The 14,291-nt window shown below is 38.9% G+C and overlaps 1 protein-coding gene across 2 annotated transcripts in view; it reads left to right on the top strand.

Moving 5' to 3' along the window:
- gpr158a (G protein-coupled receptor 158a) overlaps positions 1 to 14,291 on the top strand; it is a 96,854-nt gene that overhangs the window by 66,869 nt on the left and 15,694 nt on the right. For both annotated transcript variants that reach the window (XM_085419087.1, XM_085419088.1), the window contains exons 6-7: positions 11,076 to 11,185; positions 13,864 to 14,102. In XM_085419087.1, coding sequence (XP_085275213.1) covers positions 11,076 to 11,185; positions 13,864 to 14,102 — 349 coding nt within the window. The remainder of the gene's footprint in view (positions 1 to 11,075; positions 11,186 to 13,863; positions 14,103 to 14,291) is intronic.

Raw genomic sequence — 14,291 nt, 5'->3', positions numbered from 1 at the left:
CTTTTGACTGGAACTGGCTAATCTTTTTAGCGCTTGGTGTTAGTCGTTTTTGAACCTAAATTGTGATGTGTTTATACTCCATAATTGACAGATGACTAATATATGATGTTGTATTTCTGCACTTTCATTTCGGTAAGTGCTCCATTAGGATGATGTTGCTCTTATACCCGTCATCGCTGGCAACCCTGAAAATAATTCAAACTGTAATTTTGTATTACGCAAAGTTTGTTGCAGGCTATTTTTTAAAATCTGTTAATAAATAGTAAGACCTTTACAGTATGAAGCTATCTAACAATGATTCAGCAAACACTGCTGTGACTACAGTAAAACTGCTCAAAAACTAACATTAACCTCTTAGGACCTGGCGTCCACATCACATTTTGGGTTATTTAGACCAAAATACTCAATGTTACTCTACAAGGGCCTGATATCCACTTACGAGGACATTATACTGCTACTGTTCTATCGAAATTTTAAACAAATATCCTCATATGTGGAAACAAAAATTACATTCATCAGGTCCCAATCGGCCCATTTATCAAAGAGAAATTAAAAATGCATGCCGTGGAAGAGTTTGGGTTTTAGGAGGTTAATCTTCATGTGAGATTAACATCAGCTGATGGGTTGGCTCTTATCTCTTGATACCTTTACACACAGTCATGTATAGTGTTTTAATTAACCTGCTTCAGCTATGCAAAGTTGCTGTGCTCTGCAAGCTGGTTTGCAACATACCATGTTCCCAGCGCATATTTCATTCTGCATCCGATGGCGTCTGTTGTGATTGATATCTGCTCAAGTTTGTGCTGAGGTATTTCCTGGAGAGACAGGAGGTCTGGGAATGGAGCCATAGCTCTAATACAAATATCTGAATTTTATTTAATGTAATAACTATGGAGAACGACAAGTTATATATCTGCTTTAGTCGTAGTCCTCACAGGTCTCACTCGGGCAAAATGTCTATCCATTCATCCTTTTTCTTAAATGCTCATCCAATTCAGGTTCGTATGCAGACTGTGGAGCACCATAAAGAGGTCACCAGTCTATCACAGGTTAAATGACAAACAGGAATTAACAGGAAAACACAACAAAAACTAAATTTAAATAGCACACTCCATAAATACTAAACTAGAACTGAAGTAAGGACCCACTCAGCTTAATAATAACAATTAGAAATCTAGAGTTTAAGAATATGAAACACAAACTAGGAGCACTTAAACGTGAAACAACCCTCAACAAAGCCCACGAGTGCCACAGACCATAACAGTAACAGACAGAATATTGTGCGGTCTGAGCCCAGCACATATGGAAGCTTTTTTCCACTACTGGAATTTAATAGTTTTTTCCATCTGTAAGTGAAAATGTCAGGTTAGTATGTTGAAATTTTGACTTACAGTTATAACTAATGAGATACTAACTCAAAATTTTGAGTTATATCACTTTTTTGGGCAGCTTCAGTTGCCTCAAGGTGCTTTATATTGTAATGTAATATAAAGCACCTCTCTACAATACTACAGAGAAAACGCCAACAATCAGATGGCCCCTTATGAGCAAGCGCTTTAGCGACAGTGGGAAGGAAAAACTTCCTTTAAACAGGAAGAAACCACTGGCAGAACCAGGCTCAAGGAGGGGCGGCCATCTGCCGTGAGCAGTTGGGGGTGAAGGGAGGAAGAAAGGACAAAAGACATTCATTCAGGAAAAATGGTGATCATTTAGTTGGTTGACTGTGTGAGTTACTGTGAGGTACAGAGCACCTTAGTGTCTTTTAGCTCATTGCCCTATAACCTGAAAACTTCCTCTAAATGCTTCATAAGAACTCAGCTCACTAATAATTTTGTCTCTGCATTTAAGCAGCCATTATTTTGTGAAGACAGAGGATTTTAAAAACATAAGAAAACAGACCACAGTTAATTTTTGCTCTCTGCTCTTTAGTGAAAGCAGTATACTGATTTAATGGCACAAAGGGAGAGGTCTGTCGTCCCCTGCGATCAATATCCTGTGGCATCCTGACCTTCACAAGAAGGTGGATCTATCCCTAAAGCTTTCACCTTTTGCACCAAACACCCTGCACCTATGCATTTGCATTTTTATTGTCTGCACATAACAACTTAATTACACACTGCTGCTTCTCGGAGTGCTTCTTCTAACTGCATTAGTCTGATAAAAGAATCCACCCACTCCCTTTTTTAAGTGTTATTTGCTGAATATCTCTTTTTTGCCCTGCAGCGAGAGCTAATTATCCAAAGCGTCCTAGCACTAAATGATTTTTGTTACACTCTGTGGCGCATCTAGTTTGGGTGTCATATTTTTGTTGTGGGTGTACAGCCATTCTTACATGAAGCCTTCGGGGAATGAAAAGTGCTAAAGTTTGTGTTAAAAGTTTGCTATGACAGGTTCTGTTTACATTTACAGGATAAAACTGACTTCTTCAGTTAAGGTCACATTAAGGTCTAAATATCCAAAAGCAAAACCCGAGTACCACAAAACCTATTGTACAGTAACCTGTACAAATGGTAGTAATGACATATTACATAATAATGTTGTTTTTGTCTCATTTTAACAAGACTTCTCAAGTAGTTTCTAACCTGCAGATTCATTTTCTCCTATTGCGTTTTTTCTACTCAAAATAACAAGACATTCTTCCCGTTTAACCCCAAATTATAGCCCCTTTTGCAAAAGTTAACCTCACACGTGAGTTCAAATCCTTTGTTAAATTCTTTGGATTTTATTGAAGAACAAATATCACACAGACTATCTGCAGCTTTTAAACGGTGACACATAACAAAACTTCAAAGAATGTTAAAGTAGCCAACATCACAATAGCTCCCTGGAAAGCTGATGCTCACACCACAGCTGGCCGGCTTGCGTCACAGTCCTATCAACAGCGACACTTTCTGGTGGGTAACCAACCCAGTGAATCTCAGTGTGGAAGCCAGCTGGTGGGTGCTGAAATGAGAGATGATTAGGAATGAGAGATAACCGCAAATTAAGTGACTGAGTGTTGATTGAATCACTAAGTGGGTGAGTGAGTGAATCTTGCTTGTGTCATGTTTGTCTGCACTTTCAGTCTCCCGTTGCTCCTTACTGTTCAACATAGATCTTCTTAGTTCAACATAGATATAATATATAATAATATATCATATCGTTAGCTTGATAGCATAATTGCCTAAGTCATTTTTGGCCAATGACATAGGCAGACGGACAGGATGATGCAGCAGTGGTAGGGGAGTAAAGTTAGGCAAAAATCTCAATTTGACCAAAAAATGACTTAGGCACTTATGCTATGAAGCTAACGATATATTTCGTCCCATGCCTGTTTCTATTGTCAGTTCTTATCATTTTTCTATTTAATCATTATAATTTTCTAAATTGGCTTTTAGGAGAAATGTGCTAAATGTCATACCATCAACATTTAAGTGGAAAAGAAAGAATAAAATATAGATATCCTCAACTGCACCAAAAGGTAATCCAAATAAACACAGTGCATTGACCATAAGGTTGCTCTCTTCCAATTTATTTCAAAAGCAGACCCATAACCTCGTCCACCGTAAGTGAAAAACTCAAAAAACTGTTTTAGTAGTTGTTGTGAATCATCTGCCTTGCCCTTACTAAGGCTACGTCCAAACATACACAGGTATTTTGGAAAACTGAGATTTTTTCCCTTTTCGTTTAAAAAAAAATCCCAAATCCCATTTCTGAAAAAATATCTCTAAGATCTCTAAGATTATCAGCAACAGTATTTTGTCTATATCCGCCATTGTAGAAATTCATCTCAGGTAAACAATAACGTGACGAAGGACAGCGTCAAAAAAGGCGCACAGCTTTGACGTTGCGTGACTAAATCTCAGTTTTCCTCGTCCACGTGTAAACGCATAAACTGAGTTTTTCGAAAATCTCCACCCTGGCAGGAGTTTTTAAAAATCTCCATTTTCAGTAATCCAAAACGCCGTTTACGTGTGGACAAAAGGCCCAAACGGATAGAAAAAGCTGTGTTTTCAAAAATACCGTGTAGGTAAGACTTTTCAACTTCTCAGACTTTTTTTTTTAAAATCTGATTTACTTGTTCAGTTTAGATTAAGTAATTATTCTGGGTAATATTAACACTCATCTTTATGAAGAATATGACAGCCTCAACACTGCAATAAAATTGCAATAACTTGTCCTGACATATAGCATAGAAACTTAACATTTAACATTAATCCCTAAAAACTCTCTTTTGTCTGAGTATTTTAATAACATTCAGATTTACAATGTTTTATATTACAAAACACTAGCAAATAAATTTCAATACAGTAGATGCCTTTGTTTCTGGAAATGCTATAACTGAACTATGGAAGCGATTCCTCCATGGTTGTTTTCTTTCATGTCATGTACCAGCAGAGTGGGAATCAGCTACTTAAACTTTACTCCGACAGAAGTTGATTATTTTGTTAATAGTTGTACATCCTCACTTAGTGCAATGCTGGATATGTAGCTAGTACTGTGGCTCATCTGAAAAGGAAAATGTCAAAGAGATGCTTGACCCACTGGTACAAAATGCACAGAAAAGTAAACCTGTTGAACTGCTCAGTAATTCAACTATTCAATCAGCCATTCCAGTGGCAGCAGCTCAGTGCATTAGCTGTTGACACTACCATTGTTTTTGTTTTTTTTGTTTTTTTGTTATTGTTTTTTTTTACATACTACTTATGTGACCAAACTAGTAAGCAAGCATATGTGTATGTCCCATAATATCCAACTGCTCCTAGTTATTATTAATTGGTTAACAGGATAATAACACATAACAAGAATATTTGTTGTTTAAAAAAGGTAGCAGCAAATTATTTTAGATTTTTGTAATTTAAGTCAAAATTCAGTGACATAGAAGATTCCAGAACTCTTAAAAATATTCAGTTGTGCATTTTTACAACTTCAAATATTTATATTTGCATATGAAAGCTCATCTCAGGTATATGTCTGTATAACACTTTGTGTTGTGTTGTAGCTTCCACATGATAAGACTTTGTTTTAGAGAGCAGGTGCAGAACCAGGTTGTGATAAGTCAGGTGTCTGCAGAGCCTGGAGACCAGGCCAGCAGATAAAACTTCATCATCTAGGCCAGGGGTCGGCAACCTGTGGCATGCGGCTCTTTAGTCCTTATAGTGCGGCTCCGTGTGGTTTGGGAAAATAAATTAGAAGTATTTAGCTGAAGTGTATTTTATTTATGTTAGTTCTCTTTTTTAACTTGTAGTTCTAAATTGGAAGATTATTGTGATATTGAAATATAAAAATACAAATATATTCTATTATTTTTTCATCGCTCAAAATAAGCATCACACTTGCGGAAGCCGGTGTACCCGCCGTGCATTTATCGAGACTTTCAACCCCAGGTAGGCCAATTATGGACCTTCGGATCCACATTATGTCAGCAGCTATTCTCCACCGTGAACTATGTTAAAAACAAACACCGCTCACGCCTCACAGATGACAGCTTACAGTCCTGCGTAAAGATAAAAGCCCCGATTTGCAGACGCTGTGCACAGAGGTTCAGGAGCAGAAGTCCCATTGTAAACATATCACGGCAGACCCGACGATGTTTCCATGAACACGCTTTTCAGAATCTCTTTATTGACCCCTTTTCACACACAGTTGCTGTACGCATACAGCCGGCTGTAGCTTTGCAGCTCACAGCCCGACACACACCAACAACAGCATAGATAGCACAGACGTTAAGGCGGCGAGGCGTGATTGCGGGTGCCGCTCAGGTGCGTCCGCCTCCCCTGCAGCGGCTCTGTAGACCACGCCCCACCACACACATTAACCAGGTAAAATACATATTTAGGCAGAATTTTGCAAATATCTATTTTTCATCTTTTAGCAGCATAGTGCTTTTTTCCAATTATTTTTTAAAAGTCAGGTCAAGGCTCCAAAAGCCCAAAGGCAATATAAGGGTGGCGGCTCACAACAGTTTTTGTTTGCTACATGGATCATTTTAGTTCAGCTGGGTGTCTTTCCTTTGGTTATATTTCTTTAAGAGTTCAAAATGTGTTAATTACATAAATAAAATGTAACTTTCTTTGTAGCACTTCATGGATTTCATAAGCAACACACCTTAGTTGTTCACAAAAAGCATAAAGGTAAAAAACAATATATACAGTGTTATCTTCATTTTAGATGTCAAAAAGTATTTGCGGCTCCCAGTGTTTTCGTTTGCGTGGAAACCGGGTCCAAATGGCTCTTTGGGTGTGAAAGGTTGCTGACCCTTGATCTAGGCGTTTATCCAGCTGGGACATATTCACCTACCTGCCTGAAAGCAAAGCAAAACAAAAACTACGTTATCTAAATGTCTTCACTACTAGTTGCAAAATCTGTTGCATGCAAACTGACAGAAGAACTAGCACTTTTTAAAATCTCAAATAGCAATAGGATGAGATTCAAGAAATGAAAAAAGTAAAACTGGAAAGTGGACTGCTCAGCTCAGCTGAAGCCTTTGCTATGTTGTAAGCAAACGACAAGGCAAATGGGGCTGAGATAGAAGCTTGATATTAGTTCATAATTGTCTCCTTGATATTGATGTCCATTAGATAGGTATACTGTACCTCACTTGCATGCATATACACCATACACACACACACATATTCACCAATAACATTTGATCCTTTTCCTTCCCCTCCCCACAACGCTGAATCCAGTATTCCCAGCACTTAACATCGATTATTAATGGAAGGTTTCAAAAGAGAAGGAGGGCAGAAACTGATCTTACTCTTTATACCCACTAACATTAAGAGAAACCTGTCTGAGGATCGGGGCCAGTAACTTCCCAGAAACCTTACTGATGGGAAGTACTGTGCCAGCATAAATTGATTGTGTAATTTCTGCAGATCATCATGAAACCTGAGGGTCATGGTAATGTCTGACAATAGCGACTTATTTTTGCCTTTTGGTCTGAGAATTTTTGAAGACACGTGTGGACAAGTGACCACCTCTGAGGCTGAAAAATGAAGCCAAGTGAGAAGCATCAAAAAGTGCAGTTCCTTAAATGGCCACATGAGGGTGGCTCCAAAAGGAAGTCCTCAAAATGTTGAGCTAGACAGCATTAAACAGCATCAACCACTACCAGTAGTTTTTTTGTTTGTTTTCTTATTTTTAATTGGATAAATCATCCAAAAAGATACTTTAGTAATGGGTGTGACCACTTTGAAAGTTAGTCAAAGGAAGTACGATGAAGCCAGAAGTCATTGAAGTCATTGAACTAGACCTCTCCACCATGTTTGTATCAGCAGCGATCATCAAAATGATTTGGTATTACCTTTTAATGTCTTCATCATCTGTCATTCGAACTGTAGTAAGATGAACACGACACACCATCCATCCATTATCCAATTCACGACTGCAGGAGAGAAGGATGAAAAGGATGTCTTAAATGTTTGTACATATCCATCACTTTTTGTTTCTTGTTGTGAGCCATTAAAATAACCAGAGGTGAGATCGCACCATTAAAAGAGAAGCTCAGACTGCTAAATGTGTAAAAAAAGTTTTTTTATGACAGCTTATTCAGATCATTTAAAGCCAGCCCTCAAGGGAAGAATGTGGCGGATAACACCTCCCCGTTTCCGTCTCATCACAAACAACACCAGTCTTAAAACTGGCACGTGATGGAGATTCAGATGCTATTTGGTAGTTTATCTAAAAGGGAGTCCTGAGCTGTGTTTTCCCATTGTGCATTTTTACTCCTGTTCCTGTGCCCTCTCCTGTCCCCGTGGAGCCAAACGTGCGTCAGCAAGTTGCTCGGCGGCAGCCTGGCTATCTTTTTATCAGCTCCTGTTCCTCTGCTCTTTATTTTGTGAAAAAGGTAACGCATTGAGGAGCAGTCACACATCGTTTAGATATTTATGTTAATCCCACCTGTTAAAAAAAAAGGCTTTTAAAAAACATATTGACAGTAGATATAGTATTAAGCACCTTGTATGTATTGAAAATGAACAGCTCAGCACTCTTTAAGTCTTTATTTCCTCAGCACAACGTTCCTTTTGCAAAATCGAGTCAAACTGTTCATGCTTTGTTTGAATCAGAAGTTTCTCCAGTTGGTCTTCCAGACTCTGTGAGCAGATGAAGATGTGGGCCACCGTTCCTCCCGTGGGGTCCTCTGTGTCCCTTAACTGACTCGAACCTAGTGAGCAAAAATATCCACATGCCTGCGTCTTCGCCGCTGCCTGAGGGAACGTATTAATGCCTCAGCTAATCCGATTAACATTAACAATCCCGCAGGGGAAATCTCTGCACATCTGCAACGGACAGATAATTACGTCGCCTCAGATGTTTGTTTCTTTTTTCTCTCTGTTTGTTCTGGCTCTTTTTATGTCTTTGGAAGACCATCAGCGTTTTTTTACCAGCATGGATGGGCACTGTTTAGCATGCTCAGGTCCTTGTAGAAGAATCTACTCGTGAAGATGTAACATAGGAGGATGCGCTCTGTGTCTCAAGGGCAAGCTTTCACTGCACTTTACTGTTATGACTAATTCAGTTCATGGATTTTCTCTTTGATGTATAAAAGGTAAATTTCTCATGAAAATGACTCTACCAAAATGGTTTCACCTCCCGTAATAGTGGCAGCATCAGTAGTACTACTATTAATTGTACTATAGTTATAATTATTGGAGAAAATAATGCTAATTATTAGAAATTTCTCTACCTGTTTCTTTCTTAGACATTTATTCATTGAGTGTTATATCTGAGACACTATGTGCAGAACATGTCAGTTGTTTTTCATTCCTAATTGCTCTATTATGCAATCATTGTAGTGTAAGGGTTGTTTACTTGTATGCTCGCAACAATATCAAAGCACTGGCTGAACCCTGACGATGTGTGTGAGGCATTTTAGGAGCGAAGCGGTAAGCGTCAGTCACTCATTATGATGTTATCCTGTTAACAGAAGGTTTCTTTCAAAGATTATCTGAGCTGAGTCACTGTTGTTGGAGTTCAAACAATGCACTAAAGAGAGGAATGCGGATTTAAATCCCTAAAGATTGGGAGACTATTCCTGGATGAGTTTCATTCTGCCAGACTGGAAGAGCTAGACATTAAATTCATCAAATCACCAACAACACTGTGATATTCATACCGGCCCTCATTTTGTTTTTCACTTGAAAATTAAAAATTACACTAAAAAGTAGTGACAACCAATTCCAGCCTGGTCAAAGTTTAGCTCAAACTTTTACCAAAGGTTGGCCAAGCTGAAATAATTATTTATAAATGAGATAGAGCGCTGAATGCACATATAACACACACACACACTGCTTTATCTTGCTCATAAAACGATGTCTGGCAAATCACAAGATTCAAATATAATCAGTGTTTTAAGTAATCTTCTATTGAGTTATTAAATTATTAGCATTATTAATTTATTAGCTTGGTTCCTTTGTGTTATGTGTTTGGTTTGGTTTGATTTTTTTTAATCTTTTAGTGACATTTCTCAAAAGGTTATGGTTGGGGTCAATCCATGTACAATGTGGAGGGAATTTTCAGCCTTGATATGCAGTGTCAACATTGTTCTTGTTATGGTTGTTAATAAAGCTTGTAAGATAATTACAAATGAGTGGTCATACCCTTAAAATGTGTCAAAGGGAAAAATATACAGTGAAAATAATAATAAAATAGTAGTTACTGGATGTAACCGTGAGCTTAAGCTCCTTTACTTACTGGGCTTCACAGGGTGCTGACAATATGGTAAGTCAAGTATGCATATTTAATTTTACGATATGCATATACAGTAACACTGCGTGCATATTTAATAATACTAGAATATTTATAATTTCAGCTATTTGTAGTTATTTTGTTATATTTTATATCTTTGTTATATATTCGTTTAGTTAGTTACTATGCTTTACTGTCTCATAGCAACTGTGAGCACATCATTTCCTCTGGATTTCATTTTTGGTGGTCGTGTCCACTTATTGTTCTGTTTGACACTGCCCCTTCTTGAATAGGTTGTATATCAACATACCTGGACCATAAACCTTCTGAAGTTTTTATTTATTTAGTTATTTTTCCATCAAGGGAACCTGATCATTGGCACATAGTTTTGCCGTACACCAACAAGCTTTTTAAAGTATTGTTCTAAGAAAGCTATCTTATACCTTTTAGTGGAGCAAACCTTTTGTTGTTTCTGCAGCTGTTGTACATATTGTATCTGTTAGGTACTTTTTAGTGCTCAATCAGACTGGAAAAGTGCTCAACAAATGTTACTTTTTCATTATTGAGAAGCAAGCTCAGCAGCTGTTTAGCCATAGTAATTTTAGTACGGTCAAAACTTTTGATCCTTGAGAGTCCTAGAAGTAAGTCCAAGTGTATGCGCTCAACTGATGCCCAGACCTTTTGATCATAGCACATGATCTTCATCAGCAGATGGAGCTGCTCTTTGTAGCATATGAGAAAAAATAAAAATTTGGTGCTCTTTTTTTTTTTTGGCCGACATGAGCAAAAAGGTCCTAGAATTCAAGCAGCATTTGATCTTTTATGTCAACACATTCATGACATCCCTGGAAACACCATCTGCTGACAAAAACCACTATAAAAAAAAAAAAGTTCACAGCCCCAAAACACACTGAGTTCATCTGCAGCATCGGCGATACACACTGATGGTCACTTTTGCTGTATTTTAAATTCCCTTTGATGGATGAAAGGTGGCAGAGGAAGTAGAAAAGGTTTAGAGAACACAAGCAAAATAGCTTCCTGAGTAGATTCTGTGGTGAAACAAAGCAAGTAACTGATTATAGAGGGACTTAATGTGCGATAGGATGTACAGTAAACTAAACTGCATAAACCCACTCATTCACTTGTGCGACACCAAAGGAGAACAGTTGGAGAAAACCAACATTTAAATAAGATTACTTTACTGTTTATAGAGACATCCACTGAGAGCACAATGAGGCAGCAGCTTCCCACGAATTTAAATGTAATTTCCCAGGGAAAGAGGGCCCATTATCATTTAGATAGAAAAAACACTCACAGTTGGGTGGCTCTTTTATTTATTTATTTATTTATTTTTCAGTTTCTTTTCACGACCTTTGTTGTTTAATGCTTCTTCTGTCCTCTTCCAGGTTGGGATTCTCTACTTTCAGCCCAGTGTTTTCCGTTGCATCCTTCTGCGTTGGGTTCGACTGCTGGGTTTCGCTACCGTCTACGGGATGCTGACTCTTAAGTTGTACAGGTACTTCACCCACAGTTCGACACTGTTATCCATCCCTGGAAGCACTTATCAGATTATATTACACCTGACCTCTTAATCCTTTGATAAAGAGTCCTGTGATGTGTCAAGGCAGCGTGTTTTTCAGCTACTTCATCACCAGGCTATACTGCCTCATTAAGTGGTAAAGTAATTAAGAAAACACGGAGCGCATTGGCCCCAAATGAGCTCCATATTTAACAAAGTCCTGAATGACAGTTGCTGAGAAAAAGACAAAAACAGAACTCAGGGACAGAAAGCATCGCCAGAGGATGCAGTGGAGTGGTGTTGGGGGGGAGTTCTCCAGCTGTGAATAGCTGTTAATGAGACAGGGTGGTCCACTGTATTTAAAGTGACAGTGATGAAATTCTTCATTTGTGGGCCTTTTTTTGTCAGGTGAATCTGTCAAAATGCGCTAATGGAGATACTGATTAAGAGGATGTGGCTAACACGAGCCGGGGCCCAGTTCACCCTTAGAGGTGCAAGTTAACATATTGCACAGATCAATTTTTGATGGGGGGCTCATTAGTGGAGAGAGCAGTGGACACTTCATCAATGTGCGTGAAGGGCAGAGCCTAAGAATAGCTATGCCGGTGATGTGTTTGAGCAGAGTTTAACTCATGTTCCACAGTCTGTGGATTTGGCAGGTGGAATAAGTGCTGCAAATGTGATGGCTAGCAGTTTTTTTCTGCTGCGCTGCTTTGCAGGAAGTCAGGAAAAAGTCTTGACATGTCATTTAATCATACCTCAAGGCACACTTTCTTTTAAACCAAAGCCCTTAAATAAGTTTGCAACATATTAGCATTTTTTAATAAATAGTGTAAAATTTCACCCATTTAGTGAGGTGACAAACAATAAGTTTGCTTTGTTTTTTTCTTTTCTGATCACTCAGCTCTAGGGTTGGGTGATATGTAAAAAATTTCCAACCGACAGTCGTCAGTCCAATAATCGTCGATCGACGATATATTCGCGTATGCGCAGACTTTTTGATGGGCGGAGCAATGTAATCATGCACGGACTGATTTGCTGTTTACAACACAGAAGGCCAAACATGGATGAACTAATTTCCCCAAAGAATTAGGGATGTCAGTGTTAATGTGGTCATCACGATTAAAAATTTTAACGCGCTTAAACCATCTGGAGTGCAGAATGAACAAACTTTGGACAAACTGCCTGAAATGCGTTGACAGAGACATTTCAGGGACTTTGACTCCGTCTGTGCTCCAGATGGGTTAATTGTTAATCGCGTTAGTCGTGATTATGCTGACAGCACTAAAAAAAGTATAAAGTTGCCAATTTGGGATGAAAGAGGTAAACCTAAGGATGTAACCAAAGCGGTGTGCCGCTTGTGCAGACGTATAGTGTGAACAAAGTACTCAAACACGACTAACTTGCATAAGCGTGTACGTGTCCACCATGCGGCTGAGTATGCAAGGCTATCACCAACTTCTGCAGCTCCATCAACACGCATTTGGGCACAGAATTTAGGAGCGTGCATTTGCTCGCAGATGAAAAAGGGTGCTGTTAAAACAGTGCTATTATTTTTTTTTCTGTTGACTGCTTCTATTAGCTCCATCATTATTAGCAAACTTACTCATGGGCAAATAAATAAATAAATCGACCTTGTAAAAACGATCACCAATGGCCTTAGCCTATCGTCGATAGTTGATATATTCGTCCTATCGCTCAACCCTACTCAGCTCTTTTTGTTATGTTTAGTAAGTTTAAGGCAGATAAACTGTTTTGGTTAAATTTCATGAACTAATATGGTCGAGAAAATCATCGATTCTGAGCATGTTGGAGCCAGTTCACAGGAAATGGTGCTAATAAAGGTAAATTCATCCATATAAAAAAAGTAATATGACGTATACTTCTCATTTCGCAAGAGACAGCATGACTAGACTAATATTTTACATCAGCATCCACCATCACGGTTAATTTTTTGCCAGGCCCACTTTTGATCACAGAGTTGACGTCGGCGTTTTCAGCATGTTTGTTTGGACACAGCAGCACACAATAAAAATCCTTTGAAAGGCTGCAATAGCACAGCAGAGAGTTTCAGTTCAGTGACTGCTATTGGCACAGGTGAGTGAAGTTCGTGTCCAAGGAGGAAGATGGGTCACACACTGACCTAAACACTTTGCATACACCCAAGTAGCATCAACAATTTATAGCCTTAACAGCCTGCGTTGTTTATGTTTTTTGGAATGAAACTTTTCAAGGAAATACATCACTTTCTCTTGCATTTTGATTAAAGTGAAGATTTAAGAATGAGTGGGCCCCTTGGGATTTTCTGGTTTTTAAGTGGGCCGCAGCACTCTTGACTTTGGGATAAAGCTTAATAAGAGTCTATGAAAATTGAAATACTAGTTTTCTGTTAAGTATTTATGTCATATTGTGGAAGCAATATTTTTCCGATACTAATATTGCCATAGACTAATAAACCAGTGTGTAAAGCAGCTGTGATGTATTTTTTGCTTAAAGCTTTTGCATGTAGAAGGTTTCAAATTCTAGCAGATATGGGAAATAAAAAGATAAATACACTCAAGGCACACTGAGTGTAGAGGTATTTCCCTCTCATGGATACTCTGTTTACTTGAAATGACGACAGGCTTACATGAAACTTTGTGAAACAGTCTCAATGTGAGCTTCTCCCTCCACAGGGTGCTGAAGGTGTTCCTGTCCCGTACAGCCCAGAGGATCCCCTATATGACCAGCTGGCGAGTGCTACGTCTGCTGGGCATCATTCTGCTCATCGTCTGCTGGTTCCTGGTAGCTTGGACATCTGCTGTCTGTCAGAACCCGGACAGGAAGTTGGCTCTCATCGAGGTGGGCTACACGCCCAATGGGCTGCAGTTCAGCATGTGCCTCCTGGATCGCTGGGACTATATGATGGCTGTTGGTAAGTACCGTTACTGCCCTCTGCCTCTGCAAGGCGCTGTGAGTAGATTTAAGTGTGCTGCACTCTGCATGTGGGTAAGTGTGGTGAGGAAACGTGGGTTACTTGATGGACACGTGAAATTAAGAAGTGATTTGTTAGGCATGATAGCGATGGGAGTTGAAAGTGAGATGAGGGAAGAATGAGTGATGG

This window comes from Rhamphochromis longiceps, linkage group LG9 (assembly GCF_057381845.1).
Source record: "Rhamphochromis longiceps isolate RC_006_pf linkage group LG9, R_longiceps_female_GT1.1, whole genome shotgun sequence".
Classification (NCBI taxonomy): domain Eukaryota; kingdom Metazoa; phylum Chordata; class Actinopteri; order Cichliformes; family Cichlidae; genus Rhamphochromis; species Rhamphochromis longiceps.
This window is presented reverse-complemented; position numbering and strand designations above follow the sequence as displayed.